The sequence below is a fragment of the Saccoglossus kowalevskii genome, chromosome 2 (genome assembly GCF_978046115.1).
Source record: "Saccoglossus kowalevskii chromosome 2, keSacKowa6.1, whole genome shotgun sequence".
In the NCBI taxonomy this organism is placed as follows: Eukaryota; Metazoa; Hemichordata; class Enteropneusta; family Harrimaniidae; genus Saccoglossus; species Saccoglossus kowalevskii.
This window is the reverse complement of record NC_140642.1, coordinates 9,216,512-9,237,216: the sequence shown is the minus strand read 5'-3', so window position 1 is coordinate 9,237,216 and position 20,705 is coordinate 9,216,512. Positions and strand designations below refer to the sequence as shown.

Sequence of the window (20,705 nt, the reverse complement as noted above, 5' to 3'; positions counted from 1 at the left end):
AGCAAGATAGACTTAGTTATAGCTCTTATTCTTTGTGACACCAAAAATTATATCATATATTTTAATATTTTTTCCCTACAGAATCTATTGGTTTACGTCTATTACTCCTTTTTATGTTTAGTCGAACAGACTTTTCGAGCGAGGTCGCCGAGTTGAAAACGACGTCATTGTGCGCAGCTGATATGCGTGATGAATCATAGACATAAACGTAAAAACGTCAACCGTTTTGCCTTGTCGGAGAACAGAAAACTGAGTCTAGTGAATTTTCACTGTACAGTTTTAGGATTTATTACTACACTATGTCTATTATCTGAAACAAATTGTGTACACATTTTCTTGAACAAAGGGGTGGATTTTTAAGAGCCGACTTGAACTGAAAGGAAATACCCGGAAGTGTTGGTGGTTGGAAATCGTCACCGAATCGTGAAACCAAGGACGTTCGACCGCCGGTACCGGAAGAGATCGTCTACTCCCGCGAGATTGTTTGTTAGAAGATACCGAGACAGTTTGTTTACGTATTCACCCATCTTGAAAACTGAATAATATAATATGGCAAACGAAGCAGTACGTTTGAATGTATATGACATGGTAAGAGTAGCATTTTTAATTATGAATTTAAAACCACCACCCCGTAACATTGTTTTTATTTATATACAGTGTAACAATTATTACTATTACTATTTAGGAAAACAACTTATAAATATCTAAACTAATGACTAACTTGTGAATAATGTTTGTTAACTTGCTTGAAAATATGTTTATGAAACTGAAATTTATTAAATTTGTTTTTGCCTGATTATAAGAACATTATATATCCTCTATTGTTTCAATCACACATGTGGTAAAGATAAGATAAGACATAATCTTATTTGAAACATACCAAAAAAACTTTGAGTAATGTCCAATAACAACAACAACAACAATACAAAACAACATTTAGGACAACAAAACTTATAGAACTAAAACATATCAAAAATATAGAAAATAAATTTTGCAAAAATTCTCAAAATGAAAGAATTATTACTTGAAACAATAATAAGAAATAATTCATCCATGCTAAAATCTTCCAACTTTGGAGCATAGATGTACAGGGCTTATGCTTATTTTTAAAAATATCACATAAATTATTCTGATGTGGGTCTGAATTAATCAGATCTGTTATCACTAGTATTGTTTGGATAAAGTTAAGCCACGGGTCATGCACAACAGTTTCGAATTCTTCATAGGCTGCATCAATGATAGAATTTTTTTTTTTTTTTTTAAATACTAGTCTTTGATAATATTTTATAACTGAAACACAAATATTCAATATAAGTGGATATTGACCCTAATTCACCTCTACATTGGTCATTAAATGCTTTCCTGTACACACCCAGAACTCTCTTACAGAATCTAATGTGATATGTTTACGGGTAGACACTCAAAAACAAAAACTCTAACTAGAAACATTATTTGTGATAAAGGGAGAAAATAGAAGATGAATTTCACTTATATCTTGTCCCATTCATAAACACCAAATTCATATCCAAATTTATGATTCAAAATGAAGCAACAACATTTATTTTGATAATGAACAAAAACAACTTAATTACTCAAAAAGCTAAATTTATTATTATGTTACCCTTGACCATACTGCTGATTTCTCCAGTGACAGTATTGTGGCTACCGGTAATAATACTCCACCACTGATTTTATGTTTTTTATTTTAGTACTGGACAAATGAGTACACATCATCACTGGGTATAGGTGTATTTCATTCTGGTGTTGAAGTTTATGGCAAAGGTAAGTGAATACATGTATTAAACATGGATTAACTACATTTTCAGTTTCACTAAAGTGAGTCATGGTAAAGTAAAGGTAGGTTGCTGTTTACTCCTGGCCTTGGCTTAATAACAAAGTTTTATCATAACTGTTTCCAGGCATGCAGTAAAGAGAAAATTTACAGCAATTTGTTCCAGAAGTTTCTAGACTTCTAAGTGTGATCATACTAGTACCGGTAGTTTAGTTATCACATATTGTGATACAGACTGTACATCCTTATGCAGTGTAATGCTGTCATGCCCAAGCCAATCTAGCAGTCCAAACCAATCCTGCAGTCCAAACCAATTTCTGCAGCCCAAACCGATTACTGGAGTCCAAACCAATCCTGCAATCCAAACCAATTTCTGTGGCCCAAACCAATTACTGGAGTCCAAACCAATCCTGCAGTCCAAACCAATTGCCGGAGTCCAAACCAAGCATTTCATTTCAAGCCAATTCCTAAAGCCCAAACCATTTCTTCCAACTCAAACCAATCCTGCAACTAAATCATGTAGCTTGAAGCCCAATCCAATTCCTGCCACCCAAACCAATTCCCGCAGCCAGAAGTATTTCCTGCAGCCCACATAATTTTTTGCAGCCCAAACCAATCCATGCAGCCTAAAACAATTCATGCAGTCCAAACCAATCCTGCAACCGAACCCAAAACCAATTCCTGCTACCCAAACCAATTCTGCAATCGAACCCAAAACCAATTCCTGCTACCCAAACCAATTCTGCAATCGAACCCAAAACCAATTCCTGCTACCCAAACCAATTCTGCAACCGAACCCAAAACCAATTCTGCAATCGAACCCAAACCAATTCTGCAACCGAACCCAAAACCAATTCCTGCTACCCAAACCAATTCTGCAACCGAACCCAAAACCAATTCCTGCTACCCAAACCAATCCTGCAACCGAACCCAAAACCATTTCCAGCTACCCAAACCAATTCTGCAATCGAACCCAAAACCAATTCCTGCTACCCAAACTAATTCTGCAATCGAACCCAAAACCAATTCCTGCTACCCAAACAAATTCTGCAATCGAACCCAAAACCAATTCCTGCTACCCAAACCAATTTTGCAACCGAACCCAAAACCAATTCATGCTACCCAAACCAATTCTGCAACCGAACCCAAAACCAATTCCTGCTACCCAAACCAATTCTGCAATTGAACCCAAAACCAATTCCTGCTACCCAAACCAATTCTGCAACCGAACCCAAAACCAATTCCTGCTACCCAAACCAATTCTGCAACCGAACCCAAAACCAATTCCTGCTACCCAAACCAATCCTGCAACCGAACCCAAAACCAATTCCTGCTACTTAAACCAATTCTGCAACCGAACCCAAAAACAATTCCTACAACCAATTCCTGCAACCCAAACTATTTATGAAAGTCCAAACTAATTCCTGCAGCCCAAACCAATCCTAGTCCAAACCAATTCCTGGAGTTCAAACCAATTCCTACAGCCCAAACCAATCCTAGTCCAAACCAATTCCTGGAGTTCAAACCAATTCTTGCAGCCCAAACCAATCCTAGTCCAAACCAATTCCTGCAGCCCAAACCAATCCTAGTCCAAACCAATTCCTGGAGTTCAAACCAATTCTTGCAGCCCAAACTAGTCCTAGTCCAAACCAATTCCTGGAGTTCAAACCAATTCCTGCAGCCCAAACCAATCCTAGTCCAAACCAATCCTGCAGTCTAAAAAAAATCCTGCAGCCCAAACCATTCCACGTAGCCCATACCAGTTTTGTAGTCCAAACCAATCCTGCAACCTAACCATTTTGTGCATCCCGAAACCAATTCCTGTAGCACAAACCAATTCTTGCAGCCAAAACCAATCCTGCAACCCAAACCAATTACTACAACCAAAACCAGTTCCATTCATACCTACAACATATTATCTTTCAGAATATGCATATGGAGGTCATCCTTTTCCTATAAGTGGTGTCTTTGAAATTCTACCAAAACAAGCTGAAGAACTAGGAGAACAATTTAGATTTAAGTAAGTTACCAATTGATAATAATTTTGTTTAAGTAAGAAACAGACTGATTTGAGTAAATTACTGATTGATATAGTATTTAAAGGCATTACACATATTCAAGTTACTGGTTTGAAAAGGGATTTAAACGAGTTACTGACTTATGATGTATTTAAGTTACTGATTGATCAAGGATTTAAGTAAGTTAATGACTGATGATATTTTTAAGTTACTGATCGATAAAGGATTAAATAAGTTACTGACTGATGATGTGTTTAAGTTACTGGGTTGTTAAATAAGTTATACCACTCTTTGCCATGTGCTATTTTAAGTATTCTCTTTATTTTCTGTAACTGACACTTTTCTCCAGAATTGGTCAGTTTCTTTGATTGCAAACTATCAGATTACTTTACTTTGCTTGTTCAAAGCGGTCCAATTTACTAGTAATTTACCGGAAAATAGGACATCTGCTTTGTTGCAAAGTGTCCACATTTACTGGTCAATCAAGAATTTTCTGACAGAAGTTGTTCTCTCATGAAAAATAGCATTAGGGTGAAACTTACTTCTTTGTAGAAACTGGTAAAATCAAACTATAAAAATGAGTAGAGCTATGTGTTATAACATAGTCAACGATACTAAAAACACTACAATTTACATGTACAAAGATATCACTGGTAGTTAATGAATGTCACTGGTAGTTAATGGATGTGACTGGTAGTTAATGGATATCACTGGTAGTTAATGGGTATCACTGGTAGTTAATGGGTATCACTGGTTATGGTGCAATGCATAGTGCTGACTCAGTAGAAGCTCTAGCTTTGACTGAAAAAATAGTAACTTTCGACACACAGATTAAAAAAGAGTCTAAAATCTGTACCCAAAAGATGTTTTTTGCGGAAAGCTATGGACACAAATTCAGGTTATTTGGCATTGTCATGGCAACAGTGGGGCATGATTTTTTTCAATTGTGTGCCCTGCTTGGCAAATTTGAGCAAAATCGGTCAGCCAAAAAAAAAGTTGAAAGCAGAGTAGAATGAGATATGTCCATGATTTTTACTCCATGATTTGTAGGAGGAGACATCTTTGGCATGAGGGTAGGAAGAGTTTTTTTTCAAGATAAAATTGCAGAATCTGTTAAAGCACTAAACAGTTAACACTTCCACTCTAGAATATTCAAATTCCAGTTTTGTTTTTCTCACTTAATTATCTATTTTGATACGCCCTAAAATAAACAATGATAATATCTTCATTGATTTTAGACTTACAGAAGCCCCTCTTATCTCAACATTGCTAAAAAAAAGTTATGTCTTTAACCAGAATCAGTATGCAATAAAAAGAATCTGTTCTGTATACAGTATATATATATTTCTAGATTGATTGAAATGTAAATAATAATATAAATATATTTTCGTAAAATTGCAGTTTTCATCAAACATTTTCATTTTAAGTTGTAAATAAAAAGAATTGATTCCTTGAATAGCATACTGTTTTCGTATATTCTAAAGCCCTTCAGTTAATGAGTTCATGTAATCCCCATCTCTATCAAAGCAATGAATGATAATAACAGACTTGAATCCTTTAATGATATAGTTTTTATAGATTCAAGGTCTTTTTATCATAGACTAGTATGTCCTTGATGTGAAGGTATACAACTTCAGATGATGAGTCATGTACAAGCAATACATGTTTTGTTCAGTAATTGAAAATAAAGATACATTTGTATTGTATACTACCATTGAGGATCTACTACACCTAAGTGGTATTGTCACTTAATACTAAAAACAAATTCTTATGCTTCAGATAATCTCAGACCAAGTCATATTATAAACCACTCTTCGTTTCCCAACTATATTGCAAGTTAATTGTCTAAACTGAGAATGCACAGTCCCTATCCCTTGTTGATTTAAAAAACAAATATTGTTCATTTAGATGATTACATTATATTTTTGTTTCTATGATAAATAAATCCTTTATCAAAGAGAAAAGTGTATCTGAAGTAAAATTACCATCCTTTCATGATTTTTTTCTTGAAGCCAACTATATTGCAAGTTAATTGTCTAAACTGAGAATGCACAGTCCCTGTCCCTTGTTGATTTAAAAAACAACAAGTCATTGTCAATGACACGTCCCCGTTCCGTTCATATTTGAGTGACATATACATTCAAAGCAGATCATGACCGAAATGCACCTGCATATGTACAACACATTGTACTAAATCTGAACAAAATCCATGCATGCATGACTGAGATCCGGTTCTGGAATTGTGAAAATACGTGATTTTAATGCATTTTCGGCCTTAAAATGGCCATCATTCAGCTATTGCTAAGCGGATCATGAAACAAATGCACATATCTATTTGTGACATGATGCACCATGTGTGTGTGAAGTTTGAACTTGATCAATCCAGACATGTCTTGGATACGGATCCAGAACTGAATTCTTTAAGAAAATGGCCGCTAGTCGGCCATTTCGAACTTGATCCGAAAAAAAAAATGACGTGCATCAAGGTCCTATTATGTTTAATGTAAGTACCGAATTTGAACAAAATCCGTCCATGCATAACTGAGATCCGGGTTCGGAATGGTGAAAATGTGCGATTTCAATGCATTTTCGGCCTTAAAGCGGCCGCCATTTGGCTATCGTTAATGGGATCATGAAACAAATGCACATACATATTTGTGACATGATGTACCTTGTGTGTGTGAAGTTTGAACTTGATCAATCCAGACATGTCTCGGATACGGATCCAGAACTGAATTCTTTAAAACAAAATGGCCGCCAGTCGGCCATTTCGAACTTGATCTGAAAAAAAAAATGACGTGCATCAAGGTCCTATTATGTTTAATGTATGTACCAAATTTGAATGAAATCCGTCCATGCATAACTGAGATCTGGGTCCGGAATGGTGAAAATGTGCGATTTCAATGCATTTTCGGCCTTAAAGCGGCCGCCATTTGGCTATCGTTAATGGGATCATGAAACAAATGCACATACATATTTGTGACATGATGTACCTTGTGTGTGTGAAGTTTGAACTTGATCAATCCAGACATGTCTCGGATACGGATCCAGAACTGAATTCTTTAAAACAAAATGGCCGCCAGTCGGCCATTTCGAACTTGATCTGAAAAAAAAAATGACGTGCATCAAGGTCCTATTATGTTTAATGTTTGAATGAAACCAAATTTGAATGAAATCCGTCCATGCATAACTGAGATCTGGGTCCGGAATGGTGAAAATGTGCGATTTCAATGCATTTTCGGCCTTAAAGCGGCCGCCATTTGGCTATCGTTAATGGGATCATGAAACAAATGCACATACATATTTGTGACATGATGTACCTTGTGTGTGTGAAGTTTGAACTTGATCAATCCAGACATGTCTCTGATACGGATCCAGAACTGAATTCTTTAAAACAAAATGGCCGCCAGTCGGCCATTTCGAACTTGATCCGGAAAAAAAAATGACGTGCATCAAGGTCCTATTATGTTTAATGTATGTACCAAATTTGAACGAAATCCGTCCATGCATAACTGAGATCCGGGTCCGGAATGGTGAAAATGTGCCATTTTGATGCATTTTCGGCCTTAAAATGGCCGCTATTCGGCTATCGTTAATCGGATCATGAAAAAAATGCATGTGCATATGTCCCATATAATGTGTGATGTATGAGTGAAGTTTGAACATAATCGGTCCATGCATGTTCGAGATACAGGTGATCACGGACGCACGGACGCACGGACGGACGCACACAGGGCAAAACATAAGTCCCCGTTTTCGGACTCCGTCCGAACGGGGACTAAATATTGTTCATTTAGATGATTACATTATATTTTCGTTTCTATGATAAATAAATCCTTTATCAAAGAGGAAAGTGTATCTGAAGTAAAATGACCATCCTTTTATGATTTTTTTACTTGAAGCCTTTTTAATAATATCAAGTACAATTTTTGTATGTGTCACATACGTGTTTTTCAAAATTTAGTCAAAATGTTTCTCTTATTTATTTATCTTGTCTTGACATTTATACAATATGATTAATTATTTAGATATTTTAATGTTTTTTCTTGAGGTGGCCCAACTTATTTCATTTTTTTTAAATACATTGCAGGATTATATTTATACTATTTATAGTTTTTTCCTGATAACAGAATGAAAATTTATCCTGATTAAACTGTATTTTTACTTTTCAGAGAAACCGTTCTTTTAGGAAGAACAGATTTTACACCAAGCGAAGTGAAATTAATTGTAGACGAACTTGGAAAAAAATTTAAAGGAGATCGATATCACCTGATGCATAAAAACTGTAACCACTTTACATCAGCTGTTGCCAAGGTGAGTGATGCTGGTTGTTTTTATAATATGGTGCTATACCTGGAAAATATATTCTCCAAATTTACAAAAAATGTTAATTTATGATAAATAAAATAAAATTATTGGGATTATTATGTAAAATATTGAATACATGAATATGAGATATTTGAAAAAGCTAAAGTAATGGCTGACATTTGGACGTGCCAGAAATCATTGAAAATTGAATGTTTTGTGCAATTTCCTGCAATTGGTACAAATTTACACCATCAAATATTTTCACATTTCAAAGACCTTACTAATGCTTTAGGATTATCTCAAAATGAAATTTTAAATACAGATTTTATCGTCACATGTGTCAACTGAAATTCACTGGATTATTTATTGTGAATACAGTAAATGATATTATTATTATATTGCAAGTTGATGTGTTCATCACATCAGCATTAATTATGATGATCTAAGAGATTCAGCAGTTGTCATGGATACAGATGATCCATCATTTAGACCATAATACTGTGTTAACCAGACATATTTTTTCCAGTGTGCATGGCAAAACTGTCACCTGTTGTCTTGGGGTCATGTATATATCATCATTTTATCTAGTAATATCATTCAAATGTTATTTGTTTTAAAAAACTTAAAAATAAATTTTATTTTATTAATAGTTATTGGAAACAGACTTATGATAAAGCTGTTCTTGATTGGCATGACTTTACTGCTATAGTTTTGGCATTGGTTGTAAATCAAGGGTGTAGAGTTTAATATATGTGGCCATTTTCAATAGTGTATTTGCTCTTTTAGTAGCGCATGTTTATTTTAATGTTTTAGTGTACAATAAATGTGATTTTTGGTTTCTGTACACTTCTTTTGGAGATGTGTTTCTAATAGAGCAAATATGGTATGACATTGGTGGAGAATAAATATTTTGTCTCAATCTGCAAATCAAGCCAAAACAACTTAACTATTGCATTTTACAAATTTCTAATCTGCCTCAACCCTAATTTCACTCCCAGAATTGTATTATTGCACTGACATGTCTACTGTAATTGAAAATTCTGTGGAATGACTCTTACAAACACCAATAACTTGTACACTTATGTCATAGTCTCTGTTAGATCAAAGGATTTATGAAAATTTGTTTCCATACACGTCTTTATTATTGTTTATTGCCAGTAACTGTTGTGATCTTTCACAGATATTGGTTGGTAACGATATTCCACCGTGGGTGAACAGACTTGCCTATGTCAGTTCGTGTGTGCCTTTTGTAGAACGATGCCTACCGCAGGAATGGTTAACCCCTGTGGCCTTACAGCAATGTATCATCAAAGAACCAGAACCAGATAGATCCACCAATCTAGGAAGCACGAGAGAAAGGCGACGATATGATCCACGTTCAAGTATAAACTGATAGATAGTGAATGTAAATAAATTAGATATTGTATTTGTATGAATCTGTGAATTGATTGGTTTTAACCCATCGTCTCAATTTTTTCTTGTGACCTTTATTGAATGACTACTCAAAATTTGTCAAAATAAATATTTTAAACTTGTTACCACTTCCAATTCTGTTCAGATCTTGAACAAATCAAATATTTTACAATATCAGCCAAGAAGGACTCAGAAGTACAATGTATATTTATAGTACTGCTTTATTATGTACACTCAGGTGATCACAAACACTATCAATTCTCAATATTACCGGTAGTCTTGCTATGAAGTTGTAAATTGCAATCATTTGACCATTTGCATTGACCACAATTCAGTTATGAATGTGAATTCAGTTTTTATATTATTCTGTTTAGCCAGAAAACAAATCAGTGAAGATAAATTTGCTTTCCAGTCTTCAGTTGGATTTAGTGGTTCATTTGCAGCTATTCTAAAACACCTCAAAATAACTGGTAATTTATATAAAAGTCTGACATACTGTAAAATACTTTCGCTGAAAAACGTTTTTGGATGTTTTGTATAAAATTTATTTTCACTGATTTTTGACAAGTTGAATGTAAAATCTAAGAAAAAATGGATTTTGTTTTTACTGAATCATCCCTTCAGCGAAAATAATATATTTTACAGTAGGTGCATCTTGGCACATGCATCTTGGCACAAAGTAATGCTGTATTGTGCAAACCATGTAATAATCTCAGTGTGACACTTCTAAGCAATGCATGACAAAACGAATGTAGAAAATTGTTGGCTATAGAGCAGTGTGTATTTCCTGGCAAAATATGTTTCTTGTCTGTGATTTTGTATTGGTATGAGTTCATAATTTCTACTGAACTTTCATATCACTCATTCAATATATATCTAAAATTTACAGTGGAAAATGTGATGGTACCCCCCCCCCTCTATTTTTTGGTCTATAGGACTGCCTCCATTCTCATCAGTAAAGTTAGTATGGTAATAGCCATTATGGCGGCTAAATGACACGAATGCCAGGTTATTCGATAATAATTAGATCACTAATAATATTATTGTTTGTAATTACTGAATTCTGTGTTTTGATTGTACTCATTGGTAAAAAAAGTTCCTTATCTGACAAAACCTGGCTATTAATTTCAGTTTCAACAACATAAATTTAAAATATTCTTTGCTGTGATCCAGATTACATAGAATTTGAAATCATGTTGCAGTTATTTACAGATTATATGATAAAAATACTGCCAGATAGACTGTTAATCTCTGCACAGACAGGTATGTGTTAACACATCGCCCAGTGATGCTGTTTTGGCTATCCATGGAGGCATGTATCTGTCTGTTTTATTTATAAAAATGAAAATTATTTATTTTGATGCAGTTAAAATATATTCTATTTAGTAAATTTGTCAAATATTTAATGTGGAATTCATCTAAGGGATCAAACATTTGAAGTTATTGGGGAGGGCGTATGTGAATGGAAAAGTGTGATCAGTGCATTTTTTTCACAGTTCTTGTCTGAACATTTGTATTTTTCTTGGCTGTGCCAATATTTTTCTCTGCAACACCTGGTATTGCCCCCCCCCCTCCCCCCATGATTTTAAATTGTAAATCCCTAAGCTGGTATGAATATATATTTATATCAATACCACTGTAATGACAAGTGATTAATTATTCAGAATTTTTTTCAATCAGACAAATACTGTAAAAGCATTGTCACTAGTATTTAATTTCATTATTTTGAGTATGTTCACTGGGTTTTAAAATTGACAAATGTTCTGTGTAAATGAGTTCTATTGTAATTATACATTTTTACTGTGATTTTTACTAATGGATTTCAGTTGTCAGCGAAAATGAAATCCAGTGAATAAATAATGCACTTACAGTAAGCAACAGACATACTTTAATACTGTTGTAAGTAAACATCCTCGGGCTTCACAAATATATCACTCAAAAGCTGAAATAGAATAATGAAGTTAAAAAATATATTTAATATTTGTGAATAATTCCATTGTGTATAAAAAAAAAACGTGTTTTAATGCTGGCAACTGGAAACCAATTATTATGGAAAATATCTGTTATCTCTTTTACATGTTAATCATTTTTTATATATCGTTATATGTATATTTGTTTTCATTTCTTTTGTTTCTAGAAATATTATTTGCTCTATTGGTGGCATGTGCGCTTACGTAATTGACAAAGGTGTAGTCAAAATAAATCATATTTTTAAAGGATTCTGTATATTATAATATTATTTTTATTTAGTTTATTCATGCTTTTAATAGAGCAAATATAGTATATCTAAGGCAGAAGTTCAGTAATAAAATGAGACGAATTTTCTTGCATTTCCATTCTTTACAGGATGACACTTTTGGAAATTGTTGCTGGAAACTATATAACAGCTAGTACCCCCCGGTACTTCATCCATAACGAGACTTCTTGTATTGTGCAAGTAGTCTATCTACCCAAGAACCTTTGTTATATGTAGCAATACTTTTATGAAAGCCCTATATTCATAAAATGAACAGGGCTATTTAATTGGCTGAATTTATTAATGAATTGAGTGTCTATTCATATGTGTATGAATTGGAAGTTAGTTTAGCAATAGAGGTCAAATGTATAAAGAAAGTTCTGGAGTATGAATAATCCGAGGGAGGAGGGTACAGCCAAATCTATTATATTGGTTCTTATTTATTATTCAGATATTGTACAGCATCAACTGTCCCTACTGTAGAATACTTTATTTTCGCTATTTTTGCTGAAGGGATGATTCTGTGAAAATAAAATCCAGCGAATATACGTTTTTTTCCCTACAAATGTATATTTCACATTCAACTCATCAAAAATCAGTGAAAATAAATTCCATACAAACATCCAAAATGCCCTTTCAGCGAAAATTAATTCCAGCTAAAATAAAGTATTTCACAGTATTTGGATTTATTTCAAAAACCAGGATTTATGGATTGGACTGTGCGAGTCCTTGCATCCCTGCCTGCATCTTGGACAAGCCTTGACCAATCACATTCAAAATTTACACATACGTGTATCTTTTTGTGCTAAAAATCCATCAAAAACTATTTTTGTCATACATACAGTATGGGACCTTGAACATCATTTTGTTTTTCTGAATAGATTCATAGTGGCCAACTGGTGGCCATTTTATTTCAATAAAATTTCTGACATCCCTGGAGTTATCACATATTGACAGGCATTTGTTTCTAGTTTCAAATCAAAATGGTGGATTTATTTCAGTTTTGTTTACTGTTGAACAGAGACTGTGTCATGACATGAATCGCTTTATACATTTGTATTATTGCTTTTAATATATAAAAAAATGCCAAACCAAAATGTGTGGGTTTTATATTGGATAAAACTGCTGTAGAGTACACTTATTTCAACACTACACCCAGATTTCAGACATGAACTTTTTAAAACAATTGATCATATATTTGTGTAATTCTAATGAAAATGATAATAATGTAATAATTTCAGGAGTATACCAATGAATTATTCACTAAACAGACATCTTAATCAAAATCAGTGAAATCAAATGAATTTTTAAAAGTGTCTTCCAGGCGCATGTTTAATTTTTTAAACATCATGTATATTGTACTGCTTTATGTCAATATTTTTCCAAGTAGTTCAAACATTAAATTGTTCAGTTTTTATTTTTCAAAGGTATGAAATATTTATTAATGATATATGCTTGCCAGGAGTCTATTTGAATTAAGGATAGTCTGTTTAAATTAAAACGTGAACATTGATTTGTGTTCAGGGTTAAAAAAAACTCTGCTCTTTGGTGCATGTGAATAGAGCATCTTTTTAAAACCAGTGGAATGTTATATTTTATTTCCCCCTTGCCAATGATATTCTGCCATCTCAAAATGAGTTTGATTAGTAATGGTTAAAATAAAGAGATATAAACTCAAGTTGTTTTTCTTGTTTATTTCACTATCAACACAGCTGACATGAGTCACCTTTACCTTCTGTGCCATGTTTAATCCCTGCCTATATGAGTCATGGCATGTCATGTTATGATTAGCTTTATACGTACATGTAACTCAATTCAGTCTTGCATGGCTTAATCTTCACATTACATTACCATCATTTTCATGCAAGATAGAGAGGCCAGACAGACATAATCTTGAAATAACCTGTTTCTTGATCTCTTGCCCTATTTTATATTTCACTGGTAATACAAAGCATGGATCCCAAATCAATTGAATACACTTAATTTTCCTTTCACCATTTCATACTTCAGACTGACTGGAAAGTCTTTAAGGCATTAGACACAACACTGTATAAAAAAAATAGTAACTTCTCATTTTGACAGCACAAGACTTATGAAATCTATAAACTATATCATTTTGCAGCCTTTAAATGTCCTCTACAAACATATTAAAGTGAGAGAACCTTGACACCCTTGCTTAAATATTTAACCGACTGACCAAACTTGATTAGCTTCATGATTAATCATATACTTTTATACACGGTTAATAGAATTCTTCTAGTAACCATGTTTTATATAAGAGAATTGTACGAGTCGTGGGTGGTTATAGTCACAAACATGTCAGAAAAGCTCTACTATAAGCTACATTAATTGATATAAGTTTGTAACACCTGCTCCAAGCTAGCTATCATTTGATTTCATCTGCACTTTAGACTGTTTCCCTCTATTTGCAGTTTATCAGCATCTTCAATTTCCATCTCATCATAATCTTCATCTTTTTTTCCTGACATTAATTGTTTCATTTGAGGACCTTCATCATCACTGCTAACATCAATCCCAACTATAGAGGGCACATCATCATCAAAGTACTTTTCCTGTTCATCCTGTTGTCTCAAATCCAAAGAATCATAATCAACATTGTTATCTACAGCCGAATAATCAAAATCCTTGTCATTACCACTAATAAATCGTATCTGCATAGTTTTTAAATATTCAAGTCTCAGCATGTTTTTCTCTTCTGCAGTAATTGCAATGTCAGTATCTTTGAGTGCAGAATCTGAGTCATCACTTTCATCATCCTCTCTGGAGGCAAACACCATTTTTTCATCTTCTTCATCTGAAAAATCAATTTCACAAAGCCATGAAAGCAAAAATAATTCAAATTTTATCTATACTACAGTAATTAATACATTATGTAGGTGGTGCAGTACAGTATTTATTCATCTTCATATCTTACATTTAGGCCACACTGATTTAATCTTATGGATGACATCCTCTGAAGACCCCAAAACTAATGCGAGAGGGCAAAAAAAAAAAAATCCTGCCAAAAAAAATCCACAGGACTACGGAGCTGTTATTACAAATTGAACCACAGTGTATCAAAAAACAACAAGTCTTTATTTGTAGGAGGCACATGTTGATGTACACATTTCGTACTGTATTACTGTCACAGGTATCATCACCTTTGATTTTGAAAAAGCAAGAGGATAAGGCAGATGTTAGCTTTGCCAAAGGCATATACATCAACTCAATAATAAAGAAAAACTTACTGTGTTGTATAGAAAAAAAAAAAATTAAAAATGAACAATAAGTTTGTCAACAGCAACCTGGAAATTAACTTCTTTGACATTCAAACTACAGCTTTTAAAGTGACACTTCAGATAGACTAAGTGTAGACACAAATGCTCTAGAACTACTTCAACTATGTAACAAATTATAAGAGGCTCGATATTGAAAAAAAAACACCAACAGAGAGTCAACAAAAATTTGGATGCAGAAAATTATGTACATGTATCTTGATGAAAATTTATCATATGATCAAAATATTACTGACTGTGTGTGCAAGCAAATTATCCGAATCAGAAAATGAAAAAAAAATAATAATAAACTTTTCTTCACCCCGAAAGGGGACTTCGGCTGAGGAGCTTCCGCTGCTTTCGTTGCAGTTTTGTTGACTTCAATGCGGAAAAAGCAACTGAACTGACTTGTCGCCTGACCGACTTTTAGGCCACCATGCACCTCCACTCCCTCTCCCATTTCTCTCATCGTTGCAGAAGAAACGCGGGACAGCCACTCTGGACATTATGTCTTGAAAGTTGTCTGGGCGAAACTCGCTTGCCGCTACCGTTCTCTCGTATAGCTGTGTAAATGTCACATCTCCCTGGCCAACGTCAATTGCGTACCAGTGTACAACAATCCCTCCGTTTTACCTCTGAACTTTTATGCTCACGCATTTTTGTGATGTGGTCGCCATGATGGATCATTTATGACAAAATTGGCATGTTTTGAGACAATCTCCTTCCCATAGGTCTTTGCGCTTTACATAACGTGCATCTAACTGTGCAGAGTTTAGCTTTGAGGTAGCCCAAAACGAGTTTTACGACAAGTCGGCGCTTTGCGGTAATATGAGTTGACAAGTTCCGGAGAGAAAACTGACCTGTGGAGACTCGTCGTTTTTTTTTGAGAACAGGCGAAAACTAATGCGCGCGCGGATGTCATTCATAAAATTAAGTCAGTGTGGCCTTATTTGGGTTTGATTTCAGTGTAGCACAATTTTCATTATATTAGTATATCAGTTCAGTTGAAATCTGCTGAGTGACACCTGAGACATCTATTGTTAAGTCAAAGCCTTCAAAAATGTGCTTACATGTAAGGAAGCTAACAATCACTTGTTTTCTAAGCATACTGATTCTGTTTGAGGTGATATCAAATTGTTATCAACCAAATGAATATTTTTTTAATATTTCAAGTGTAAAGTATGTTTACTGCTACATATATGAAGGCATTTTATGCGTCTAAATGGATAAATTCAGATGCATAATGAGAAAGCAATATCAAATCAATCAGTCTAGCCATTTTTAAGAATATTCACTAAAATGAGAAAATTGAAGTTAACAAAACTAAATGAATTAATCTGATAGAGGAATAAATCAAATCAATCTGATAGTGGTCTATCAAAGGTACCACATATAAAATATAAGAACAATTGGGCTGGTGTTTTTCAAAAAGACAGAAATAGCTTTTTTTTTTTTTTTTAAATGCCAAAAAATTCATTAAAATTAGAGAACTAAGTTATTGTCATGAAATCAACACATCTTAAATTGTCCATCTAAAGTACCTACATATCAAATATTAAACTAATTGGATAAGCCTTTTTCAAGTCGAAAATGAAAATTCTACCAAAATGACAAAATTATTCACTAAAATTAGAGAAGTGAAGATATAGTCACAAAATGAACTATGTATTAAAGGTATATTTGTAGTGGCTATGAAACCCATACAGCTGACAATGTTTAGAAAGAAGTCAAAAATGTAAAGTTGATGACAAAAAATCACTAACTTGACTTTGTTGACAACTAACCTTCAGTATCAGTATCTTCCTCTTCCAGCATATCATCCTCTGCTTCTTTTTGTTTCTCAAGATTTTCTTCAATATCCTTTCTATCCATAAAATCCATCAATATGGTAGAAAACCTCAAATCTGACTGATCAATCTTCTTCATTCTCTCCTCTTTTTCTTGTTTTGTCAAATATTGTCCAATATAATGTTCATACATCAGTGGATCTCTTTCTTGCATCGCATCTTCACTAAAGTAACTGCCTTTATTTGTCAGCTCTTTCATGGCTTCATATCTCCTATTTCTCACTTTAGTTGCGTTCTTTTTAGTATTGAGTCGTTTCTTTATATCTTCCAAGTAAAAGTTGATTACATAATCATTTTCAAAACTTTTAAACAGTTCTAAATCTTCTTCTAACAAGAACGTGCCAAACCTTTCAAGGAATATTGCTGGTTTCTTTTTCAATATTTCCCCCACAATATCCATTTTCTGTTCTTCTGTTAAATCTGGTTCATCTCTTTGTTGATTTTTTATTCTAGCATCGCTGTTAGCTATCCTTTTTATCATATTTTCTTTTTGACTCAGCCCATGCATTCCCACTGTGTCGACATTCTTTTCAATCTTAGTTGCTGCCTTGGTGGGTTCAGTATCTAGTATCTGCAGATGGTTTATTTTATTTGATGTATCAGCTATTTCCCCCCACAGTACAAAGGTTTCACCAGATTCTGTCACGCTTTGATCACCTGAATACAAAAAAAAACATAATTGTCAACTTGTCAAATGTATAATTTATCATTATTCTCTTCTCAAGAAAATGACTAGAGTTGGTATAGTTGCCTTGAGCTGTTAATTTTGGGCTGCGAAGTCACCTACAGTCAACAATACAAGCAAGTATAAATAAATGCATTGATGCTATATTGAAACTTTTGTTTACTTTATTATACACCACATGATACCTTGTTGTTTTATGGTAAGCAAGTTGTGTCCCTCTTTAGACTGGCACAGTCTGGGCGATTTCTTTCTTTTTTAGGTTTGAATTAAATAAAAATATGGCAAAATGAAGGTGTTAATGCAAAATCCCCTGTAACTGCAAAAACACCCCAAATTTCACAAAACTAGGTTTTTTATTATTATAATTTAACTGAAAAAAATCACCACAGGTGGGCCAGTCTCGTGAAAAAAAATTGGAATTACAATGAATTCAGGGTGGATACAAACTAACAATGCACTCACTGTCAAGTACGATATTTTCCTTGTGGAAAAGTGAGAGAATAAAAGTTTTGAAACAGTACAATAACATATTTAAACAAAATGGGGAATATACTCCAGATTATATTTTAGGTAGGAACAATTCTAACCAAAAATCTTATTGCATCATACAGTACTAGTGTGAAAGCTAGTTGAATTTCTGACCAAAAATGAGCAAGAATAATTGCAATTACATAAAATAATTAACCAATAGTCATGTTCCTTAATTAATAATACATGTACTATATTAATCCCAAGGCCCCTTAGAATAATACAATATGCAATATGTGATGAACGGTTGGATGGACAGATAGACAGAACCAAATTCATAAGCCCCCAGACTGTGTCCAGTTAAGGCTAATAAATGCTGGAATATGTGTAATAACATTTTGTACATTTAATATTACATGTACATGTATCATGATCCTTTACAGAATAACATAACAAATAGTACATCAATATATTTAAGAAAAAAATTTGTGGGAGAAATACGAGCTAACTTGGTGGTAAAAATTATTTATACTACCATAAAATCTGTATTAGAAGCCGTATCCCTAATAGAAGTCGCACCCAATTTCTCATATGTGTAGATGCTCTAATAGAAGCCGCATCCCCTCTGTTGCATAGTACCATTTTAATAGAAGCCGCAGTTTCTAATACAGATTTTACAGTACATTATGAAAACAACACATCCAGTTATTGCAATATCTAAGTACATGTAACAGATTTTAGGGAGGATATTACTAACATCTGGTTCTCAAAATTAGCAGTGCAAATGTTTTTATTTATTTTAGCCAAATTTTCATGTACATTTACTATACTAGTCACACCAACTTGGTTGATATTCTATTGTGATTGATAAGATTTAAACGTTTTCAATGATACAAAAACTGGAGTGCAAGACAAAATGTCATAGCTCACCTATCGCAATAGATTGATTCAATTCACACGTTGCATGTTTAAAAAATATGTCACTATCATTGTTTCTGAGTATATTAAAAACATGTGACGCAGTGATTGCATGTGTGCATATTTTTATTGACGAGCTGACAAAGAAGATGTAGCTCACATCAGTTATGTGAATGTCATCAGCATATCATTAGGTGCCAACAAACGTGACAAGAAATGGCCATGCAAGTGTGGCATTTTCTCTGTTGTGTTTTTGGTTGTAACACAGCCCTTCTTTAAAAAACGTGCAGCAATGGAGGGAATGACTGATGCTGCAATTACACCAATCCCTGCTTATTTATTTACTCAAAAACACCATTTTACCTGAAAATGGAAATGGTAATTCATGGAAGGATCACTTGTATTTTTTTATATTTTGGAAGTCTCAGTTGCTGCTCGTAACAGCACACTTCACCTCCAGATGGGGAGGGAGGGAGCCTCATACACACCTCCCCAAATATAAGAAACCACAATGTTTACAAACAATACAATCGGAATCAATATAAAAAAAACATTCCGCATGCATCGATTTTGAAAAAATAAAATTAACTGGAAACATTTGTTTTTGCCACTTCTTTTAAAGGTTGACACAGAGTCAACACTGAAGGAATCAATAAAAGCTTAGAAAGAACTCCTGTGTGCAGAAGATATTGGAGGCATAGGGTACACATAAGGAATACTGTGTTTACTATACTTAGAAGCACATCTTCAATACACATAAAACAAAAATTGTGTTTATTTCATGCAAAATCATTGAAATGTCTTATTTCCACCATTGACTTGTTCTTGTCCTTTATAGTTAAAGTAAGAACAAACGTGTCCCATCACTTTAACAATATGGATAATTTGTTGCCATAGTTTATTTATTCTGTACAGTGGTTATGTTTGAGCAAGGACACTCGTGTCTTTGGTTTGAGGCAACAGTGAGAAGTAGCTGCGGTTCTGTAGCACCTGATTTTGACTACCTTTATTTTGTTCCTACTGACGTTTCTTGTCAATTGCTATCCTGAGCTATGGGAGCTCCTGTAGGTAATTTCGTGAAATAGTGTCCTGCAAGTTGATGCTAAATAACATGGATAATTTTTCAACACAAGATTTTCGTTGAAAAACAACACACTGAATGGTAAATTTCTGTTGTACCTACATGCATGTAAACATAAGGACCACCACTGATATCCAAGAATTTTATCTCATATAGCCATAACTGATCCTAAACTGTTAAAAATCACTGAGAAATTACTCTTAGACAGTCGCTTGTAAACATACAGATAAACATCACACATCGTGATATTGTGTATATGTGAATGTAAAATGGGGGCGACAATATCGCTATGTGACATAACCCGATGACAAGCAATTGTTGGCAGTGAAGTTTTTATCCTCTATGGACCCCCCCCCCCTCCGATTTCAAATGGTCAAATCCTAACCGCTTTGACGGAAACTTGAATGGGAATGACTATTTTACTTTGCATTTGAGACTACCATCGATTTACATGGCAAGAAATATACCCAGTCTTGCAATGACGTGATTGTGAAATTGACAGGTGTATCTTAGTCCTAAGCTTGCGAAAAATGTTACTGATTGCGCCCATTTTCGTACTTACGACTGCCCGAGAAAGCCGCCATGTTTAGAACCGTGACTACCAATCAGAACAACTGTCTTATTTTTCTGGTGCTTTAATCGGACATTTTGACCAATCAAGCAA

General features: G+C 34.0%; 2 protein-coding genes across 3 annotated transcripts; one reads left to right on the top strand and one right to left on the bottom strand.

Annotated features, from left to right (window-relative positions):
- Positions 1-158: 158 nt before the first annotated feature.
- LOC100370691 (deubiquitinase DESI2-like) lies at positions 159-13,445 on the top strand. Its single transcript, XM_085490824.1, has 5 exons — positions 159-588; positions 1,710-1,782; positions 3,719-3,812; positions 7,983-8,124; positions 9,299-13,445. Exons 1-5 carry the CDS (start codon positions 550-552, stop codon positions 9,509-9,511), a joined length of 561 nt encoding a protein of 186 aa, XP_085346950.1. The 5' UTR covers positions 159-549; the 3' UTR covers positions 9,512-13,445.
- LOC100370539 (coiled-coil domain-containing protein 97-like) lies at positions 13,442-20,692 on the bottom strand. Of its 2 annotated transcripts, none has more exons than XM_006812146.3 (3): positions 20,604-20,692; positions 16,827-17,546; positions 13,442-14,582 (listed from the first exon to the last, which is right to left on the bottom strand). In XM_006812146.3, the coding sequence occupies exons 1-3, from the start codon at positions 20,623-20,625 to the stop codon at positions 14,164-14,166; spliced, it is 1,161 nt and encodes a 386-aa protein (XP_006812209.1). In that variant the 5' UTR covers positions 20,626-20,692; the 3' UTR covers positions 13,442-14,163. The 2 variants fall into 2 exon arrangements, with proteins under 2 accessions (XP_006812209.1, XP_085346949.1); XM_085490823.1 differs by having other exon boundaries at positions 20,600-20,671.
- Positions 20,693-20,705: the final 13 nt, after the last annotated feature.

Excerpts from the sequence above, each read along its gene's own strand:
- LOC100370691 (XM_085490824.1), top strand. The coding sequence starts at position 550 with ATGGCAAACGAAGCAGTACGTTTGAATGTATATGACATG. Across the intron at positions 589-1,709 it reads GTTTGAATGTATATGACATG|TACTGGACAAATGAGTACAC; the intron begins GTAAGAGTAGCA and ends TTTTTATTTTAG. Across the intron at positions 1,783-3,718 it reads TGTTGAAGTTTATGGCAAAG|AATATGCATATGGAGGTCAT; the intron begins GTAAGTGAATAC and ends ATTATCTTTCAG.
- LOC100370539 (XM_006812146.3), bottom strand. The coding sequence starts at position 20,625 with ATGGCGGCTTTCTCGGGCAGTC. Across the intron at positions 17,547-20,603 it reads GGCGGCTTTCTCGGGCAGTC|GTGATCAAAGCGTGACAGAA; the intron begins GTAAGTACGAAA and ends TTTTGTATTCAG. Across the intron at positions 14,583-16,826 it reads GGAAGATACTGATACTGAAG|ATGAAGAAGATGAAAAAATG; the intron begins GTTAGTTGTCAA and ends TTGATTTTTCAG.